This window comes from Myxine glutinosa, chromosome 9 (assembly GCF_964187855.1).
Source record: "Myxine glutinosa chromosome 9, kmMyxGlut1.1, whole genome shotgun sequence".
NCBI lineage: Eukaryota > Metazoa > Chordata > Myxini > Myxiniformes > Myxinidae > Myxine > Myxine glutinosa.
Window position 1 is genome coordinate 122,020,094 of NC_136269.1, and position 22,840 is coordinate 122,042,933.

Consider the following 22,840-nt stretch of genomic DNA (forward strand, 5'->3'; position numbering starts at 1 on the left):
GCTCCAAACGGCATTTCCCCACAAGCTACGGCGAAAGAAATATGGCTGTCGAACCACGAGACCAATTATATCATCACTTTTGTTTTCTCGACCAATCAAGAAATTTCATACTGATCGGATCAAGCGTACTGTTACGGATTCGTCACTTCCGTCTTTGTGGTTTTCATCCACTGGAAGCATTTTTAGTTTCATATACTATTATTGTTACAGTTTCAGTCTGAAATGGAAATAACTGTCTACAAAGGTAAAAATTAGTGTTTCAAAAGAAAAACGAAATGGATCGGGAGAAACCGGAAGAGGAGGAAGAAGAGGTTGGAGCGGATCGAGTGAGATCAGGAAAGGAAGGCCGATCTGCTTCGAGGTGTCGAGCGGACGCTGGTGGACATTGGTCACGAGCGAATATTGGTTTCCCCGGGAAAGGGATTCCTGTGACAGTGTCGTTATTGCTGTGGCAGATAAACCTGCGTGACAGGTTTTGCTTTTGGTTCCGAAAGTGAATCATTGCTGGAGAGCAGGTACGCCTCCATTACGGGCCCGTCCGCCATTTCACCTCGCACCAGCGATTCGCCTGGTTCTCGTGTGCCTCGTGGATTTCGCTTGGGAATTCGCAGTTCTCCGCTTGGGAACTGCTGCTCGTTCATGTCAGCGTCATTGTCTGGTGAACCGAAGGTGTGAATTCCCAGTCGCCTTTTGGGTGAACTTTTACCTGACCGACGTCGGCCCGACCTCACCCAGCGGCTCTTCTGCAGCGTCGACTGTCAGCCGTCCTTGGTTCAGGTCTCAGTACTACCTTTTTACTTGTGATCACCGGAGTGTGGATCGACTTTGGCCTGGTGTCGTGACAGTGACTTTGGGGGTGTTACAGTTTGCTCACGTGGAGTACCGTGAGTTATTGAGTTAAGAAACTGGTGGTACCATCATAGGAGTTATATGGTGTTTGCTGTGCAATTGAGGTTTTCTTGTACTTGCGCAAGTTGTTATTATTGTGCGATATTAATACAATACTTGGTTTTTGGTATCGATTGATTGGTGTGGTTTCACCATTGGTCATTGGCACACATAATAGCACATCTTTCTGCTGTGACTTCTTTCGGGGCTCGGAGGTACATCGTGACCGGGGTTTGGGGAGGAGCACGTAACAGTACCAATTGTCTTTTATGACCTCATAATGAAGGCATCTATGACAACTTGTTATTCCTCATGTGGAGTACTTTACAAGAGCCACCTTTCAATTTTTTTTTTACCATGGAGTGGTTTTGGAGATAAAGGTGCAAAGTTTTTCGGTTTTTCCAAGATTGCACCCTAACAATGTGACCTATGACGTCATAATTGTCATTTAAAGTTCTGCAGGAGGAGGCGCTCCTATGGTGAAAATGTTGTCAATCGGACCAAAGATTGCAGAGAAGACTAGTTTTAAAGGGACCAAACCCACAAAATGCTGGCGGAAGGGGCATACATACATACATACATACATACATACACACATACACACATACATACATATACATACATACAGACATCAACCAGACGGACAGACAAACGATAGCCCGTAGGGCAATGCCGTAAATTTTTTGCCCTGGACAGACACACTGGCATGAATAGTAAATAAAGAAACCCGTGCAAAATCAAAACGCTTTAAAGACAATGCTCTCGTTATTTTATTAATTGTCTGAAATTGCTCTGCCCTTTATAAACCAAAGTCAAAGGTCAAACTTGAACCAGCCTCGTATTTTCCCGTTTTTAACCATATGTTTGACCATTCCACCTTGGTTGTTCAGGTACCCAGTTCTCAACATCGATATCCCTGTGTATGTTTGCTATAGTCTCCTTCATGATTCCTCCCAACTTTACCACACTCATTTCACCTGCACCGTTCACTCTCACCTTTATGCCCACCCCGCACTCGCATGCAGTTTGATACGTTCCGTGCGTGCTTCTTTATCTTGGTTATTCTGGATCATTAACCCCATGTTTTTCTATCACTGCCTTTTCTCTCCAGCTGAGTTCCAGCGTGCAGCAATTCCAGCTGATTCAGGTGTCTAGTGCAAGTTCTTTGTGGCATCTCTATTGTTGCCTCACTCCATCAATGGAAGGTGCGCTGTCACTGCATCATGGCCTTTATCCTTGGAGCATATGTATCATCCCCATGCTCTTTAATGGATTTGTTTATTTTGTCATGATCTCCCACTTCCATGCCCCCTCTTGTGTGTTCTTGTTTGTGCGCTTTTTTTATTTATGGTTGTGGGGTTAATGGTTTGTGGGTGGCAATACCTCATCACAGATTGCATTTTCAAGCCTTTCCCAAATTATCCAGGGTATGAAAAGTCAAACTCGGTGTGGACTGATGCCACCTGCAGATCAGGCTATGTAGGGCAGGCAGATTACCTCCTTCCTGAAATGCTTTGTGAGCCACCTGGGTTTTAACAACAATGCATCAGTGATGCAATTCGATTATAACCAGCTCAGTTTCCAGATACTTGGAATGCAAATCCTTAATATGTCCTTCAGCTGGATTTGAACCTCCAACATGTCAGATACAAGTCCATTGTCCATACCACTAGGCCTCCATTCATACTTGTGTAACCGTTTGTCGTGCAATTGAACAAACTATTCATGATACTTTCTTTTTTTTGTGAAATCCTGCATGACTTGAGGGTACAGTAGCAGCAGCCGAACATGGTTGCTATCCAGATTCCTCCTGGTGACTCCAATGCTGTATTTGGTCTTTTATTTGATTGCATCCTTTGGTTTTCATCTTGATTTTTGGTTTGGTTTTTTTTTTTTCTTTTTTTTTTTTCATCTTGATAAGGTGTGTTTTGTTTGCTTGTTGGTCTGCAGGTCTCACGGTGGGCCCAAAAGAGAAATTGCTCCTCCACTTCAAGGCCATGGAAATGCGGAAGAATAGTGAGATCGCATGCATAAATCTATATTTTATGTTTAATGGAGCAAGTGTATCTATGGCGAGCCACTAAATAAACAGCGTTTGTCCTTGTTGTTTGTGTTCCTGTGAGAGCAGAATAAAATTAATTTCATACGTGTTGGTAGTACCCAGGGTCAGGTCATGGGCACAAAAAAAATAGACAAGATTTTTACCTGTACACGTCCCACAGTGCATGTGCATGTGTTTACTGACCCCTGCTGCACACGGGGGATTATTCGTCATGGCTCAAAATAGATTTGCCCTACCTCCACCACTTGCCCATCTCTGACCCCCACCCCCTCTCCAGGCCGCTCCCAAAAGGAGCTGGTGCTTCCGGTGTATATCTTCTGTCTATATATAATTTCAAGTTGTACTGGAACGGCACTCTGCAGAGTGCGCACACCTCCACCAAGCTGAACACCACTGATAGGCCGGATCTGGATTCAGAATCTGAACCAAAATCGAATCGGCTTGTTTTTGTCACTTAACCAACTCATCCACCTCGTTTTATCTCAACTCGGCCACAACTTTTTGATACATCATGCTATATAGCGTTGTTTTTTTTTACCCTATCTCTCAATGGGGAAGAATCGTTTGAAACATTATCTGATCCGGATCCAGATTTGAATCTCCACCAAACTTGAATCAATTTGTCCATGTCACACACACAACCTGTCCACCAAGTTTTGTCTGAATTCGTCAACCTTTTGAGATATTCTGCTGTATAACGTTTTGGTCATCTCTTAATAGTGAAGAATCATTTAAAAAAATTTATAGTATCCGGATCTTCACCAAAATCGAATCATTTCGTCCTTGTCAGACACCCAACCTCTTCACCAAATTTCGTACGAATCTGTCCATGACTTTTTGTCATGTTCATAAAAAGATATGGATAAAGACAAAAGATAAAAAGACAAAGAGATCGACAGGATAGACAGACAGTGGCAAAAGGCAAAACCTTCGGTGGCAGAGGTAACTGCACTGCCAAACTCACCAAGTCAGAGATCAATGACTCCCAAGGCATATCAGGTCAGCCACAAAGTCTGTGATACCAGACAGTGGGCCAAACCAGATCAAACTGCCCTCGCTGATAGAGGACCAGTGTTGTGGTATCTGTTGTCCTCTTTCCATCAAATCTCTCCATTAATGTCATTATTGTCTCCTGCGGCCTTGACAAAGATGCCTGGGGAGATGTTTGATGGCAACACTATCCAAAAGAGGTCGCTCTTCACTCGGATATTCTTTGCAAGGCTCGTGTCCATTACCTACCTCGACGTCATCGTGTGAGTCACGGTGGCCCATTCTGCTGAACATGGTAATGAGCTGCTTTGACCCCGTCATATGGCGAACTGCAATTCCCAGGGCTATGTGCTTGGGCATTATGGTTCTATCACGAGTCGCACAGCGTACAACATCCTGAGCCAGCATCAGACCACGTCTTTCATCTAATGAGTTGCTACACTCTGGCGATGAGAAGTCATCTTCACCTTAATTTTCTGCTTTGGCAATAACCCAGCAAAGCAGCCAGTATTGTCTGGTATCACAGGCTTTGCTTTTGTCGGGGTTGGATCCATGATACTAGGTGGCCGGACTGATGTTCCTTGGCAGACATTAATCTCTGACTTGATGAGTTTGGGGCTGTTCTCTATGTACGCCCGTGATTGTTGCAGTGTTGCACTACACTGGTAGGTGGTAGGCAGAGTTGATGACATCTTGAAGGGATATGGAGCTTCAGTACAGAAGCTCGGACTTAGTCCGATCATATGGCTTACAAAAGACAATGTCGTCTCCAAAGTGCTTCTTCCGTCGAAGTTTGAGTCACTGAGTAACGTAGCTTTCGACTGTCACTCCCTGTCCACACAGAAAATCTTTGTGTCCATCCAGCAACAATGACATGTCAAAGGCTTTTCCACCACCCAGGTCAGCAGAGACATCTTCAGTCAATTTTTTGAATGCTGTATCATAAAAGGTTTATTGCCTCCCTTCGTGGAAGCAAGCAGCCTGCAGATTAGCCTCGCTGATGTACGAGGCATGGTTTTTTTTTTGTTTTTTTTTTGTATGCTGAATACAAACGCTTTGTATACTGAATCGAGGCTCGTGAAAGAGCTAACATTTATTTCACAAACAAATCAACCAGACAAACAAAATATACAAAAAGAGGGAGCGGAAGACAAGATGGGGAGAGAACGGGAAGCACACAACCACAACATTTGAGAGCAGGGAGAAGTGTGGGAGGGAGAGGGCTTGGGGGCAGGAGGTGTGGGAAGGGGTGGGGGGGGGGGGTGGGGGGGTGGGAGAAGTATAAAACACAAGGGGACCAAAATTAGCGGGGGTAGAAAAGATCAAGGTTTTGGATGGGGCAGGATAAGAGATGGTGGTGAACAGCTGTTTTAAAGACCTGGAGGGTGGAGTGGGATTGAAGAGAGTGAGGGAGTTTGTTCCAGAGGCGGGAGAAAAGAGGAATGAAGGAGTGAAGGTGAGCAGAAAGTCTTGATTTTGGCAGTTTAACCATAAAAGGGTTGCAGGCAGATCTTGTGCGACCTGTAGGAATATTTGGGGGACAGAGCCCAGAGAGGGCTGGGGGGGCAAGGCCAGAGAGGAGTCGGTAGAAGACGGAAAGACCACCAACCTGCCTGCGGGGAGTGAGTGAAAGGCCCTTGGAGTTAGCTTCATCGCGGGAGATTCCAATGATTCTGAACGCTTTGGTTTCAACAGCGTGAAGACGGGCTAGGTGTGAGGCAGGAGCACCAGACCAGAGGGGAGAGCAGTATTCCATAGAGCTGCGGATGAAAGCCTTGTATGTGGTGAGGAGCTCAGGTGTGCCAAGGAAGGACTTCGCACGACGGAGGATGCCCAGTCGGCGACTGGCTTTGGAGGCCAGATTTGAAATGTGGTTTTCCCAGGAAAGATCATGGCAAATAGTGAGACCCAAAAGCTTGAGTGACAGAACTTCTTGGAGAGGATTATTCAGAAAGTGGATGGGAGGGTTTTCCAGTCGGTCATTTCAGAGAGACATCGTAAGAGTGAGATTTATCAGGATTGAAAGACATGTTGCATTTGTTTGCCCAGTCTGTGATTTTGTCCAGGTCTGCAGAGAGTGAGGAGGCTGCAGACTGCCGATTTGAGGGATGAGGAATGGAGCGACAGAGAGTAGAGTCGTCAGCAAAGAGATAGAGAGGATTGTCAAGAGAGTCAGAGAGATCATTGATGAAGACCAGAAAAAGCACAGGGCCCAGAACACTACCTTGGGGAACTCCAGCCTGAACAGGAAGAGGAGATGAGAGAAACCCATTCAGGGCCACACGTTGACTACGACCAGAGAGGAAGTCCGCCAGCCATGCGTGGAGATTTCCATGGATACCAAAGGAGGAGAGTTTGGTGAGCAGAGCAGGGTGCCAGACCGTATCGAAGGCACGTGAAATGTCAAGGGAGACGGCTCTAATTTCCTGTTTGGCATTGAGGACCTCCATCCATTGTTGAGAAAGCAGAAGCAGCATGTCCAGAGTAGAGTGACCAGGTCTGAAACCAAATTGATGATCAGAGATCAAGCCATTGGAGAAGAGGAAAGATTTCATATCTGAAGCAATGATGGATTCCATGACTTTGCTGATAATTGGGAGAAGGCTGATTGGTCTGTAGTTACTGGGATCTGTTTTTGCACCTTTTTTGTGCAAAGCGGTGATGTTGGCTGATTTCCAAGCAGATGGCAGATGACCTTGAGCAAAAGAGAGGGTGAAGAGAACAGAAAGAGGGAGTGAAAGAGCGGAAGCACATGATTTTAGGACCCGTGGGCTGATGCCGTCAGGACCAGTTGCAGAATCAGAGTCCAGGGTTGACAGAAACTTTTCCACCTTGTCAGGAGGAAAGGACACAGAGTCCAGGAGCAGCTGGGTACGACTGGGTACGGTGGGTACAGAGAGGGATGGGTTTGGGACACAAGATTTAGAGGCAAACATAGAGTTGAGGCATTCAGCTTTTTCACGTGCGGAGTCAGCCGTTAAGCCGTTTGAGGTGAGGGAGGGGATGGAGGGGGAACAAACACCAGAAACAGATTTGACCAGACGCCACCAGGATTTGGAAGAGGGAGACAGATAAGAGAGTTCGGTCTTGAGAACGGTGAGATATTGTTTCCTGGCTCTCCTGAGGGTGGACACACACTTGTTTCGGGCTTTGTGAAAGGAAATGAGATTTCCCTCTGTTGGATTTGCTTTCCAGGAGACTAAAGCAAGTTGTTTCAGGGCAGCCTTTCACTCACTCACCGCAGGCAGGTAGGTGGTCTTTCTGTCTTCTACCGACTCCTCTCCGGCCTTGCTCCCCCAGCTCTCTCTGTGCTCTGTCCCCCAAATATTCCTACAGGTCGCACAAGATCTGCCAGCAACCCTCTGATGGTTAAACTGCCGAAATCTCGGCTCTCTGCTCACCTTCACTCTTTCATTCCTCTTTTCTCCCACCTGTGGAACAAACTCCCACACTCCCTTCAATCCCTCTCCTCCCTCCAGGCCTTTAAAACAGCTGTTCACCACCATCTCTTATCTTCCCCCATCCATAACCTTGATCTTTTCTACCCCCACTAATTCACCCCAGATCCACCTTGTTTGAAATTCCAACTTCTTTCCTGGAAATCCTGGCAGTGTCCATATGTTTATACCTCTCCCCCCCCCCCCCCCCCTTCACATGCCTCCCCCCCAAAGCCCTCTCCCTCCCACAGATCTCTCGATGTCTCCATGTCTCTCGGTCCCTGCTCTCAAATGTTGTGTTTGTGTCCTTCCCCCTCTCTCCCCATCTTGTCTACCGCTCCCGATGTTATTTGTTTTATGGGTCTGTTTGTCTTTCTGTGTGATTAATGTTCGCTCTTTCACGAGCCTCGATCTTGTATACAAACAAAAAAAAAAAAAAAAAAAAAAAAAAAGCCTCACCACAGCCTCACCACAAGATTCCGTGTACCATGGATGGGAGGAAGGGTATGACAACTGATGACGAGATGGGATAAATCTGTGCATGAGAGAGAGCAATTTACTTTGAAAGAATTCCCAGGATGAGTTGATGTCAGAGGCGGAAGAGATGGGAGACCAGTCCAGATGATTGATGGCTGCTTGAAGACCGTGCCAGTTGGCCTGAGTGAAATGCCAGACTCGTCGACGCTGAGGAGGCTCTCTGAGAATGGTCAGAGAGATGTCCACTTTGACAAGCACATGATCAGATGAGCCGATTGGAGCAGAAGAAGAGCAGCAGACATTTTCAGGGAAGTTTGTCATAACCAAATCCAGAAGAGAAGATGCTCCGTTGACTGAGATCCGGGTCGGGAAATTGACAGATTGTGTCAGTCCCAGTGAGTCGCAGAAGTCCTTTGCTGAAGAGCCATGGCTGGTGAGAGAGGTACCCACACCCAGCCAACTGGCATGGTGACAATTGAAATCACCACATTTGAGGAAGAGAGAGTTGGGATGGGTAGATAGAAGTTGGTCCATATTATCAGACAGCGAGATGTAGATGGAGTCATCGCTGTTTGGTGGACGGTACAACACACATATGAACAAAAGGTGGGAGCAAAGGGGAAGCCGTAGCCAAAGGTATTCCTGGGGGTGAGGTGGAGAGAGGGCAGTGGAGGGCGAGTGAGGAAGAGAGTTTTTTATAAAGATAGCAACCCCACCTCCAGGACGAGGCTCAGGTCTATCATACCGGAGGAGGGAGTAACCTGGGAGAGATACCAAGGCATCAGAGACATCATGAAGGAGGAAAGGTTCTGTTAAGCAGATCACATCTGGTTTGTCAGAAGCAACCTGTATGGAGAGATCAGTCAAGTTTGAGCGAAGGCCCCGGATGTTTGAGGTCCATACCGTTAATGAAGAGGAAGGGGGAGCATCGGGTCCAGAACAGGGGGGGGGAGGGGTAGGGTAAGATGTGGAAGAGGAGGAGAGGTAGGGAGAGCTGTTGAAGGTGTGTCAGAGATTTCAGAATAGCTTGGAGAAAGGGAAGAATGGGGCGGACAAAAGGTTTGATGGAGATTGGGTGTTATTCACACAGTGAGGTGTTATTTGAGGAGGGGGAAGAGCGAGGCAGAAGGTTGGGGGAGATGAAGGTGAAAGTTGGAAGGGGGAAGAAGCAGGGAGGATGCTTTGAGGAGGAGGGGTGAGAGGGGAGTCTAGGAGGGGAGGAGCGAGGGAGAGTCTCGGAGGGGAGGGGTGTGGGGGGAGTTTCGGAGGGAGGGGAGGAAAGGGGCAAGGGGGGAGATTTGAAAGGGATGGGTGATGGGGAGGATTTGGAGGGGAGGGGTGAGATTGGATTTTGAAAAGTGTACGATTCATGGGAAACGAACATTTTTTGCAAAATGAGTTTGAGACCTTCGAGTCAAAAATACGTTTGAGGACACTGAAGGAGGGGTGGAGTTCTGGATAGTTTAGGGAATGTAGAAAGGAGGAACTGTAAGAGATGGTATTATATATATTTTTTGGAATGAATAGATTTGGTGAGCAAGACGAAAGCATCCTTTTGTAGGAAAAGAAGAAAAGGGTGTTATAATATATGAGAGAAAATAGTTGTTCAGGGGAGAGATTATACATTTCTAACCACGTGATCGCAAACGAAAAACGAACGAACAAAAAAGAACAACAAATAAACGAATAAGACCTGGGAAGGGAATTTTTTTTTTTTTTTTTTTTTTTTTGAGTAGAGATATTAAACAAGGAGGTATTAGTCTAGTAGGAAGACTAGGTCCCCCTGCACCCCCCGGAGATATACTTCTAATCAGTGTTTCTAGATTGGAAAAAATGTGTAGAAAATGACTAGCTATGGCCCCAAGCTGAAAAAATGTCCCACATACCATTTTTATGCAAATTACTGCTGCAAATTTTATGCAAAATTATGCAAATTTTATGCAAATTTTTGATGAGGAGTAGAGTTGAGGGGTCTTTGAGGGCTTCATCGAGGTGCTCTCGGTTGCAAGACTGGGTCATTCTGAGAAGCACAGCAGGGTCAGAGATCATGATGTTCTCCTCCTCAGTGAATCTCTCCATCAACAGCCTCTCCATTGCCTCACACACTGTTTTGAGGCAAAAGAGGGACTTTGCGTAGGCCTTTCCACTGAGAACACCTTTGAGAGATCCACTTGTTACTAGTTGTGCCTCAAAGAGAATCTCTGCATATCCAGAACCACGCATCTTGTGTCCAGTGAGCATCCCGATGTAGTTCATGGATGTGTGGAAGGGTCCAATCGTTACTACATGACTAGCAAATTCATTTGGCCAGCGCCAGATGATGGGAAGGGCTTTCATGCAGACACCCAGATCAAATGTATTCAGGACCCATCTCTGACCCACCTCAGCAGTTGCTGCCTCGGAACGCTTCAGTAGCTCACGAACAACTGCGTTGTCTGTGATCGGTCTGTGCCTGGTGCCTGCATGGCATGGCAATGGCCTGCAGCCTGTGCCTGGGCTAGGGGGTTTCACCTCTGCAACTGGTTCTCCCCCACCCAGCAAATCAACAGTCGACTACTGCACGCCTATCCACCAACCGATCACAGACAACGCAGTTGTTCGTGAGCTACTGAAGCGTTCCGAGGCAGCAACTGCTGAGGTGGGTCAGAGATGGGTCCTGAATACATTTGATCTGGGTGTCTGCATGAAAGCCCTTCCCATCATCTGGCGCTGGCCAAATGAATTTGCTAGTCATGTAGTAACGATTGGACCCTTCCACACATCCATGAACTACATCGGGATGCTCACTGGACACAAGATGCGTGGTTCTGGATATGCAGAGATTCTCTTTGAGGCACAACTAGTAACAAGTGGATCTCTCAAAGGTGTTCTCAGTGGAAAGGCCTACGCAAAGTCCCTCTTTTGCCTCAAAACAGTGTGTGAGGCAATGGAGAGGCTGTTGATGGAGAGATTCACTGAGGAGGAGAACATCATGATCTCTGACCCTGCTGTGCTTCTCAGAATGACCCAGTCTTGCAACCGAGAGCACCTCGATGAAGCCCTCAAAGACCCCTCAACTCTACTCCTCATCAAAAATTTGCATAAAATTTGCATAATTTTGCATAAAATTTGCAGCAGTAATTTGCATAAAAATGGTATGTGGGACATTTTTTCAGCTTGGGGCCATAGCTAGTCATTTTCTACACATTTTTTCCAATCTAGAAACACTGATTAGAAGTATATCTCCGGGGGGTGCAGGGGGACCTAGTCTTCCTACTAGACTATATGGGGTGAACGACTGGGACGAAACAGAGAACGAAAATAAATGCAGCGCATTCGACGAATCGCTGAGAGAAAAACAAAACCACAAGGTCGGAGACGGTACGGTGTCCAAGCCTACGAGTACTAGTACTAGGCCTCAGAATACTCGATACGCATAAACCGACGATTGTGTATACATGTACGAAAAATTAGCACCGAAAATTTGCCAAAAGATATGCTATAGGTACATACACCGAAAGATAGATACAGTCTCGACAAAAACACAATTGAGAAAGATCACTTAGCTTCGAAAGCGTGAGCGCATGGAACAGCTTCGAAAAGACGTGACCTCGCCGTGATCTCGCGAGATCTCTCTGATCGTTTATACACGATCGAAGATCTACTGTAGTCTATATACCCCACAAGGGTTAATGATAGTACCCTTCCTGTCGCTCTGCAATCAGAGATTGCAGACCCTCACCAGGATGTTTTCCGTGGGTTTTTTTTAAGGCGTTTGTGTTAAAACAATTATGGCGGCCGAACCAGAGATCTCCGATGACCGATGGCGTCATTTTTTTTCTCCACCTATTTATCCCAAGATGACGCTTGATCGGATGAATGATGAAGTTTTGTACTTGTCGAATTATGACGTCATAATGGAGGCACCTATGACATCATCATTACCATGTTATTCCCCATGAATAGTTCTTTGAAATGAGCCATCTCAATTTTTTTCTATGCAGCGCTTTTGGAGATAGAGGTGCAAAGTTTTTCGGTTTTTCCAAGATGGCGCCCGTACCACGTGGTGTACGACATCATAATTATCAAAAAAAATTATGCAGGAGGAGGTGCACCTATGGTGAAAATTTATTGTCAATCGGACCAGTGGTTACAGAGAAAATCATATTTATTCTGTGTGGACAAACAAACAGACAGACTCAAATGCAATACCCTCTCCTCTGGTGAGGGTAATAACACTTGTGATAATGGCATAATATTCATGATATTCCGAAACAATATCCCCACTCCCCAAGGGGTTTTGCAATATTGCCCTCCTTGACACCCTCGCCAAACTAAATTTTATGATTTGGAATTTAGAATGGTGAGGCACGGTCTGATCGTTTCAATGACCTGATGTAGCATAAGTAATAGTGATAACAAGCATTACGCCTAGGTCCCCCGTCGGTGAAGTGATGAGTTGACAAAGTGGAAGACGCAGAAAACATGCTATGATATGATATTTCGCTCACAAGGTTCAGACGTACATGGAGGCGGCCATCTTGGATTTTGACGTGGGGACCCAATTTTCAATGGCGTTCTTCCTTATGCCTAGATACACCCACACACCAGATTAGAAGTTGGTACTTCGCTTATTTTTCAAGATATTCCGCTCACAAGGTTCAGACATACATGGCGGTGGCCATCTTGGATTTTGACGTGGCGACCCAATTTTCAATAGCCTTCTTCCTTGTGCCTAGATACACCCACACACCAGATTAGAAGTTGGTACTTTGCTTATTTTTCAAGATATTTCACTCACAAAGTTCAGACATATATATGGTAGCGGCCATCTTGGATTTTGACGTGGCGACCCAATTTACAATAGCGTTCTTCCTTATGCCGAGATACACCCACACACCAAATTAGAAGTTGGTACTTCGCTTATCTTTCACGATATTCATCTCACAAGGCTCAGACATACATGGCGGCGGCCATCTTGGATTTTGACGTGGCGACCCAATTTTAAACAGCGTCCTTCCTTGTGCCTAGATACACCCACACGCCAGATTAGAAGTTGGTACTTCGCTTATTTTTCGCGATATTTTGCTCACAAGGTTCAGACATATATATGGTGGCGGCCATCTTGTATTTTGACGTGGCGACCCAATTTTCAATAGCGTACTTCCTTATGCCTAGATACACCCACACACCAGATTAGAAGTTGGAACTTCGCTTATTTTTCAAGATATTCATCTCACAAGGTTCAGACATACATGGCATCAGACATACATGGCGGCGGCCATCTTGGATTTTGACGTGGGTTGCACCCACACACCAAATTTGAATGCGGTCCTTCGCTCCCGCACGCACGCCCGCACGCATGCACGTACGGACGGACGGACGGACACACGGACGGAGGGGAAAGCCATAGTCCCCCTTTCGCTACGCTGTGCGACGGGGGACAATAATTGGCAATGATATTAAGGATAATAACATGACCCCCTGCCATGCCCATAGTGGGCAGGTGTACTAGTTTGACTAAAACGGCCATCCGAGTGCAGCACTAGCAAGGGCTGATATAGTTTAAGGAAGCGTTTCACCGGATCTCCCGTCTACATTTGTGGTGTTGTCAGGAATCTTATTATTCGATATTGCAAACACAGCTTGCCATCTGATCTCTTCCCTTCCCCACTGGAACATCCCAGGCCAAGAAGCTGACGAGATGATCTTTTCCAACATATCTTTCTCGAATGAACAGGTAAGTTCTGTATTGCTTACCTGAAATTCTTCCTTCGTGTCATTTTTTCTGGATTGTTTTGTCATTTCTTATTTTCGTTTTTCCTTCAACACCTGCGAGCCCAGCAGGTGCCTAGCTGGAGCAGTCCCTGCCGGGATTTTTTCATCAGCGCTATACAGCGCAACCTCCGTGGCAGGGGACGGTCGCGGGATGTACTCTATCACCTGGACAGGTTTCGGAAAAGGTGTCAAGTCCAATTTGGGCTCATCATCTTGTGGAAGGTGAGGGAATGTCAGGTTCAACGCATCCTCTTCTTCACAGGTTTATGCTCCCCCAAACGTATCTTACTTCACCACCATGTGAGAATCCATCTGTGGTTCACATAAACCTCAACAGCGTCGCTTTCTTTCAGGTTATCGAAGTTCAGTACCCTTTTGTTGGAACAAAAACAATGGCATATTCCTTTTTTCCCCTGTCCCACCTCTGCTCCCCCGTCCCCATCCCCACCTGCCCACGTCCCAGCACAGTTGAAAGTACATGTTTTGATGCGAATGTAACGAGGACATGAAACCGTATTATATCCTCTGCCTCGTACGCCGATGTATTTCCACTCGAAGCATTTTACCAAAATTCAATTTCCATGATCGAATATAGGAATCTCATGGTGGATTGAAGAGCTGTCTCTGCTGTCTCTTCTGTCCATGATTTCCATGCCAGGCCATTTCCCTGCAAGTTCTGATCGATGTTTTTGTGACAACAGGGGTCTCCTTGTGAAATGCGCAGTACCCTTTTGAGAGTCGATGTGCATCCACGCATGTGCTCGTGCTTTTCTGCAGGCCGTGGTGCTAGAAGGTGCTAAGGAGATGGAGCTGATGGGCCAACACCACATCTGCCTCCAGCATCTGGACCAAGAATCGTTCTCTGGAACCCTTCAGGTGCAATTGTACTTTCCCGTGTGACAGTGTCCCAACCACAGCATGTGAAATTAAATACCAAGACTATATAATGAGAAGTGATTTTAAGGAATGATACGGCAAGGCTACACCACGACCACCAATGGGAGAACAGGGTGGGAGGGACACTTGTGCGTGAAAGCAATTTGAGAGAACCAATTACATATATGTGGGCAGCAGGAAAGAGGAAGGTGACTAATCTCCCAACTCGGGGGCGCGGGTGGGTGAAGGGGGGAGGGGGGATAACTAACCACACAGTTGGGCACGAACAAAGAGCTTCAGTTTCCCATCCGTAGATATACTTCAGATTTGCATTACATTGGATGTTGTAATTTTTTACAAACTTTTCATGCGCACACACTTGATCTGATTCAGTGGTTGCTCACGTGACTTTGATTGCATTACATCACTCTGACAAACGGCTAGCTGCAGTAAAGAGGTGGTTTGAGAATGCAGCTCCACCTTCCTTTTTCTCACTCTCATCTTAGACTCCGTGTGGTTCCACACCTTTCTTGGAGACGGTAACTTTGGAGAAGTCGTCGCTCAACGTGGCCTATGCGAGCCCAAACTTTTCCCTGTTGCGCTGCAGCTTCAGATTTTCATCGACCATCCGGCACAGCTTCAAGGATAAACGGTGAGCCAAAGTCTTGGAGGTCTACACTGGCCCATTCACCACTCAAATGATATTTGCTTTATAAACTGGAGGAAAACAAAATTTATAATGCAGTTCTAAATAAAGTGTGCACTTTGGGTATATGTGACACCTGGTAGCCTGTATACCTTGGTGGAATGCTTGTATGGTTTGTGATGGTCCACTTGCTGTGAGGTTGAATGTACTGGTACACCCATTACCCACGGGGGCAGCAGGAAGGGTCATTCTTCTTTGGGGTATATAGATTACAGTAGATCTAGGGTGGCCCTTAAAAACGTTGGGGCGTGTTAATTTGCCAAGTTTCTTAGAGTGCTAGTCAAGTTGTTTAATAATTCAAGCAAGCACTCCATTTAAAACTGTTGATAAGTAACAGCTGGCCTGGCTGGCCGTCTCTCCCTACCGCTAGCTAGCTGCTTGGTAACTGAACACACCTCGGAGTTCCTCCCTTTCAGTTTTGTGTTAAACAGCAGGAGCGACTGTTTCAAAAGGCCACCATGAAAAATGCCATGTTAGCGTTGGGTAGGGTCATGTTATCAACCCTTGTGGGGTATATAGATTACAGGAGATCTTCGCTCAGTTCCGTAAGTAAAATTTGCCTCATGGATGTCGTGATTCCTCTAATTATTACTCCCGCTAGGGAGTAATGCATTCGATTGTGTGTGTGTGTGTGTGTGTGTGTGTGTGTGTGTGTGTGTGTGTGTGTGTGTGTGTGTGTGTGTGTGTGTGTGTGTGTGTGTGTGTTCGTGTGTTCGTGAACAAGATATCTGGAAAAGTTCTGAACGGATTTGGATGAAAGTTGGTAGGATGATTAGTTTTTGGTGAAGCTCAGGATATTATTCTGGATGCAGGTATTTTTTGAAGGATTTTTTTACCATTGGAAGATAGGGCTCAGCAGCGGCCACCCACGGCGGGAGTATGCGCTCTACTGAGTGGTGTTCTAGTTTTAGTTTAGTGTTAAACAGCATTAGCTACTGTTAAAAAGGTAATCATATGTGTTTGCAGTTTATAATATTTTTACTTCTGGTAGGCATCGGTGCTCCCACGAAAACGGCTCTATATGCTATTTACAGTCGTGGCCAAAAATATTGGCACCCTTGCACTTTTTTTCAAAGCATGTCCACCATATTCTTCCAGAAAATTGTTGAGATTAAAATATATTTTGGTATCCACAATGTATTTCTTTGGTTTGCAGTGGAACCAAACAAAAAAAGCTGAAAAAATTACCTAATCTTAGCTTATTGCACACACAAATCCTAAAATGGCCCGGACAATATTATTGGCACCTTTTAGAAGTTGTTCGAAGTAATTAGATTTCAAGCAGGTGATTCTCCTTTACTTTGGAATTGAACTCACCTGTCGTGAGTTGCAGGTGCCTGCAATATAAAAATCACTCATTCAACCAGTTTGAATAGAGAAAAGGAGTCATTCTGCTGTTTTCTGTCACTGTGTGTACCACAATGAGCATGGAGAAAAGAAAGTAAACCAGATAATTGTCTGAGGAGGTCAGACAATATTGTAGCGAAGCATTGACAATCTCAAGGCTACAAGTCCATCTCCAGAGACCTTGATGTTCCTGTGTCCACCGTACGCAATGTTATGAGGAAGTTTAGAGCCCATGGCACTGCAGCCAACATCCCTGGACGTGGCCGCAAGAGAAAACTTGATCGAAGATTGCAGTGAAGGATTGTTCGAATGGTGGAGCAAGCTGACATTCAGACCCAAGTTACGACAGTTTCAACTCGCACCATCCGTTGCCGACTCGATGAAGGGGATTCTATGGGAGGAGACCCAGGAGGGGAGGACCTCACTGCTGAGAGAGAGAGAGACAAAAGAAAGCCTGACTGGAGTTTTCCAAAACACACCTGAACAAGCCAAAATCCTTCTGGGAGAATGTGCTGTGGACAGATGAGACCAAATTAGAGCTTTTTGTTGAAGCACATCATCTCTATGTTTACAGAAAACAAAATGAAGCCTTCAAAGAAAAGAACACCTTCCCTACAGTCAAACAGGGAGGAGGTGCAGTGATGTTTTGGTGTTGCTGTGCTGCCTAGGGTACTGGGTACCTTGAATGTGTGCATGGCATCATGAAATCAGGAGATTACCAAGGCATTTGGAGCACAATTTTGACCCAGTGTCAGAAAGCTGGGTCTCCGTCGAAGGTCATGGGTCTTCCAGCAGGACAATGACCCCAAACACACTTCAAAATGCACCCAGGAATGGTTCAAGACAAAATGCTAGACTGTTCTGAAGTGGCCAGCAATAAATAAGTCCAGATCTAAATCCCATTGAACACCTGTGGGGAGATCTGAAAACAGCAGTTGGGAGAAGGCACCCTTCAAATCTGGGGGAACTGAAGCAGTTTGCACAAGAAGAGTGGGCCAAACTGCCAGTAGAGAGGTGTAGGAAGCTCATTCATGGCTATAGGAAGCGTTTGACTGCAGTTATTTTGTCCAAATGCTGTGCTACCAAATATTAAGTCTGGGGTGTCAATAATTTTGTCAATGCCATTTCTTTTTATTTTCCGATTTAAAAGGATATATTAAGTACTGAATCAAAAACAAAAATTCTGTAATATTAACAGTGAAATAAAAAATTGTGGAGACCAAATACATTTGTCAATTTCAACTTCTTTTTCGAGAAAATTGTGAGTTATTTGAAAAAAGTGCAAGGGTGCCAATATTTTTGGCCACGACTGTATAAACGTTAACACGGCGTTTGTTCAAGGAGGAAAACCCCCTTGGGGAGAGGGAGATATTATTAATTTTGGTTTGTAATCACATTAATGTTATGGTTTTATTAGAAGTGGCCTTGGAAAAACGCCATGATAAAGCTATCTTAACACGGATATACACCTGAACACGCAACCCCAATCGCGGGGAAAACCCCCTTGGGATGGGAGGCAAATTAATTTGCTACAACCTTCATTGTGTGACCCTTAGTCCTTCTGTGAAGTTTGGTTGAGATTGGATAAGCAACGACCGAATGGTGTATTGCGGTCAAAAATCATCAGACAGAGACAGACAACCAAATTGCGTATTTTATTGGTATGATGGTATGCTATGTGGCGTGGTGTGCAGGCTGTGCACCCTACCGGTGGTGCTGGTGCTTTACAATTGCTGCACGGATCCATTGCATGTCATTGTCAACTCAAGCACGACACCAGGGTAAATTCCTCCTTTACCCTATCTTTGGTCACACTCCTGATGAAATGGAAAACATAATGCATCTTGAATCGGTTGGGTTTTAAGACCAGAACACTCGGATTGGGGGAGCGATCCATTGACCCATTGTATTGACTGGGGATGTCATCTCTCTTTCCTCCTCGTACCAAACAATTGTTTCTTTCCCTTATTCCTTCTGTTTGCAGCCCGCATTTAACGCAGGCCGCTTTCACCTGGGTTGGCTGTGTTCACCATCGTCTCTCCCTACCGCCTCTTTCTTCGCACCACTTACCACTTCAGGCCTGTTTCCCCCGACCAGGCGTGTTCGACCTTGCCACGGTGCACATCTCTGCCACGACCGCAGACGCGGTCGAGGTGGGCACCGGGCCACACATGGACTTCATCAATCAGCAGCTGCCGGCACCGGCTTACGTCGTAGTTGAGAACGCAGAGTGCTGAATCTCCTAGTGTCTGTCCATCTGTTTGACACCACTAACACTTGCCTTTCTATGTTTACCTCCAATCTCGTCACCTCTGCTCCTCTACTTACAAAATCGTCTCCGTCTCGCTTCTTTCATATTCTAGGTTTCTTCATTTATTTTTTCCCTTCAAAAGTCTTCACTTCTTCACTTGAAAGCCTTTTACTCTTCCATCCTGAAATTATCACCTCATCATATCTGTACATTTCACACCATCTGCCTTTCTTTGGCTTAACATATCTCCTGTCTACTTGTAGATAATCTATTTACCTTTTTCAACAAATGTTTAAAAACCCCCGCTGCTGCCGGGGCACCTGTCATGGTCCAGCTATTCCTGTGGTGTCCGTTCAATGATTATTTCTTTTTTTAATTGTTGTTGGGAAACAATGATGCATATTTGCTTCATCGTTGTTCATCCATGTTCAGGTTTCTATGTTGTCTGGTTGTCTCATTTCTGTTCACGGTGATATCATGAGGGATTATCCAGAGACTGACGGAAGGTGGAGATGTGCAGAGGTGGCTGGTGGAGAAACGAGTCACTCGTGTTGACCCTCCTCTCGAGTGGCGTTACGGAAGCTACAGCAAATGATTGCCGAGACTGCCTCCAACACAAAGGACCCGTAATCTGACAGGAGCGACGGAGACCTGGCTCGACAAAAGCAAGTGAAACGACCTTTGTGTGGCCGGTTTTCACAAGCCACGGTGAAATGAAGATCATGCCACTCTTTCCGGTCTAAAATTTACCGCAAGAGGTTGGGTCGTTTAGCGTGTGGGTAAATTGGGCTGCGGTGTTGGAGCTTTTTTTTTTTTTTTGAAATTGTGATTTGAAGGGTGGACGACCAAAGTTTCCGAGGGTGAAACTGCTTTCTCAAAGCTCTTTGCCTCGGAAGAACACATTTCTGTGGACGGCGGCACCGTGAAACGTTGTACGAGCAGCATTTTTGCCGATATAGTGGTATTGATCGATTGAGGCGATTGAATCGGAGCAGTGGTCCCACGGTCGGTTTCATTCCATTCACGGTGCCACTCTTAGCACAGTGGCATGGCGAGCACACCGATTGTCGTTCTCGTGCTGGAGTCACCCAGAGACGTTGAGATGGTCATGAAGTGTAAATATGGTTTGTCGTGATGGAAAGGTTGGCATTGCACAGGGTTTTTACCTTAGTCTGGTGTAAGGAGAGGCTTGAGATTGCTTGTGGTGTCAATCTGAGGGTTATTTGGGTGGTGGTTGGGTGGAGGGTTGCTGGAGTTGATTTTTTTTTCAGCTTCCTGTTGATATTTCTTGGTGACACGAGAATAAGACTCCGTCTCCAGCCCTTTCTGCCTCTGCCGCATGCCCTTGCTGGCATTCCGCCTCCATTTGAAGATGGGCAAAGTGTGCGGTCGGAGTGTGTATGCACAAAGTGCTGCTGTTTGTTTCTGGAGATGTTTATGCTCTGATTTGACCACGGCCTTTTTTGCACGAATTGCGCTGTATGTATACTTTTATGAGTGAAACGACAGGAAATAAACTCGATTTCGATCCATAGTCACCGTTCCAACGTTGCATTTATGCGTTCGGTGGTTTTGAACGCCCTGTTTAGTTTGCAACCATCATTACGATTGCGTGACCGACTTGTGGTGGGTGACACGTTGTGGCCGACTTGTGATGATGATGTTACGCCCAGGAAAACCATTGAGGCAAAGATGGCAGAAGTTGTTTTTATATCAGAATGGAAGTGGACAATAGGTAGTTACTCTGAGGATGGAAGTACCCAAACCTATTTATATGGAAGTTGACTCCAGTGGTAGTTTTTCCAAGGTTAATAATTAGAGGTTCCTTACAAGGAACTTGCATGCAGGAGGAGGCCATTCGGCCCACCAACCTGTGTTATTGTTGCCAACCGAAGGTTTGTCCATGCTCTAGTCTTTTAAAATGCTGAGCATGAAGCAAAGAAGCAGCAAAGTGGCCTTTCAAATCTCAGGTGGGGTTCAAACCACCGACCTGCCTGCCTCAGTGCCTCACGGTGCTTTATCCATTACACCACCTCTGGTTAAGGAAACCATCTGTTGGCTTGTGCTTAAAACAGGAAATTATCAAAATGATAAGGAGCTATAAATATAGTTTTTAATCAAACATTTCCAAAAAGATTGGGGTGAAACAAACAACTAATAAAACTAACATTGGTTTACTTGTGTTAAAGGACACCTAAGACGAGATGAGCTTGCTTGACCGAATTTATCTTGTCTTGGGAACCAACTTAATTTGCCATAAAATCTCCGACAAATCCAGAGTCAGGATATAAAGAACTGCAATTCGCAGGGGTTTCATTAACTTGATTTCCCATTTATTATGCAGTTTCAATTTTAAATGGCAATTGGCAAGGACTCCCAACCCAGATTGGCAAAGGGGGACTGCCAACCCAGATTGGCAAGGAGGACTCCCAACCCAGATTGGCAAGGAGGACTCCCAACCCAGATTGGCAAGGAGGACTCCCAACCCAGATTGGCAAGGAGGACTCCCAACCCAGATTGGCAAGGGTGACTCCCAACCCAGATTGGCAAGGAGGACTCCCAACCCAGATTGGCAAGGACTCCCAACCCAGATTGGCAAGGGGGACACCCAACCCAGATTGGCAAGGAGGACTCCCAACCCAGATTGGCTCAGATTGGCAAGGGGACTCCCAACCCAGATTGGCAAGGGGGACTCCCAACCCAGATTGGCAAGGAGGACTCCCAACCCAGATTGGCAAGGAGGACTCTCAGCCCAGATTGGCAAGGAGGACTCTCAGCCCAGATTGGCAAGGAGGACTCCCAACTGAGATTGGCAAGGGGGACTCCCAGCCCAGATTGGTAAGGAGGACTCTCAACCCAGATTGGCAAGGAGGACTCCCAACCCAGATGGGCAAGGAGGACTCCTAGCCCAGATTGGCAAGGAGGACTCCTAGCCCAGATTGGCAAGGAGGACTCCCAGCCCAGATTGGCAAGGAGGACTCCCAACCCAGATTGGCTCAGATTGGCAGGGGGAATCCCAACCCAGATTGGCAAGGGGTACTCCCAACCAAAATTTTGATTGGATGATAGCCTGGTTTTGGCCGGTTAAGTTAGCTGGCCCAACGTCTTAGGGTCTTGAGCTTGAGCCCCTGTCGTGCCAATGAAATACAACTAGGTTGGTTGAGTCAAACTTGTCGTTGTTCCGAGGTCGGTCGAAAGGGAAAGGGGGATGTTCAAGATCTGGGGATGTACACTGTACACTGGTACAGGGACATTATTCTCCTTACTCATGTCACGAAGATGCTGGAGAGGGTTCTGGATAAGAGGATAAGGGAGAGTAGTGTGGAGAAGGAGATGGGAGAAGAGCAGCAGGGGCTTAGAAAGGGTAGGGTGATGGCAGATGGGATGTTCGCTCTGATACAGCTGGTGGAGAAGAGGTTGGTGGTGCAAGGTAAAATGGCATTGGGATTTGTGGATCTGGAGAAGGCCTACGATACTGTCCCAAGAGAGATGGTGATGGTGTTACATATTTATGGGAATGTATGTGAATTACTATTCAGGTCTTTGCTTATCAATGTGTAGTCGATTAAGGGTTGTTGTGGTTGGAGGGTCAGGAGCCCTTCTGGAAAAAAGAGACCGGAAACGGAAGGAGAAAGACACGAGGTCGAGAGAAGCGACGAGGATTCTTCTTCCTCGCCCCGCTCCGACGAGAGGTGGGATCGATATTGAGCTGTGTGAAAAAGCGGCGTTCCCGAGCCCTTCTGGCGAGAGGAGTTACCGGGACGGATACCTGCCCGGTGGACACGTCAAGCTGCCGTGTGGCCGTGCACCGACCCAGCGTCTGGCACCGTTCGCGGCACCGTCTACAAAGACGCGTACGGGTCGCACGTTGGGGCCTAACACGCGTTGCAAGCGGCGTGTGGCTTTTGCCTGCTGTACAGTACCCGCTTCGCGTGGCCAAGAGGGGGCTGCAACCTTGGTTCCCGGTACGATACATGCCCGGTGGGAAAACGTCCACCCGGGGTTCGTTCAACCGCCCGAGTGCGGCGAAGCCGACCATCATCTTGGTC

The 22,840-nt window shown here is 46.4% G+C and overlaps 1 protein-coding gene across 3 annotated transcripts in view; it reads left to right on the plus strand.

Annotated features, from left to right (window-relative positions):
* Positions 1-20,325, plus strand: part of TRAPPC8 (trafficking protein particle complex subunit 8) — a 60,203-nt gene extending 39,878 nt beyond the window's left edge. For all 3 annotated transcript variants that reach the window (XM_068128291.2, XM_068128292.2, XM_078784858.1), the window contains exons 22-29: positions 2,000-2,093; positions 2,839-2,904; positions 13,521-13,573; positions 13,678-13,833; positions 14,389-14,487; positions 14,994-15,139; positions 18,235-18,321; positions 18,525-20,325. In XM_068128291.2, the coding sequence (XP_067984392.2) occupies positions 2,000-2,093; positions 2,839-2,904; positions 13,521-13,573; positions 13,678-13,833; positions 14,389-14,487; positions 14,994-15,139; positions 18,235-18,321; positions 18,525-18,777 (954 nt within the window). In that variant the 3' untranslated portion in view covers positions 18,778-20,325. The remainder of the gene's footprint in view (positions 1-1,999; positions 2,094-2,838; positions 2,905-13,520; positions 13,574-13,677; positions 13,834-14,388; positions 14,488-14,993; positions 15,140-18,234; positions 18,322-18,524) is intronic.
* Positions 20,326-22,840: the final 2,515 nt, after the last annotated feature.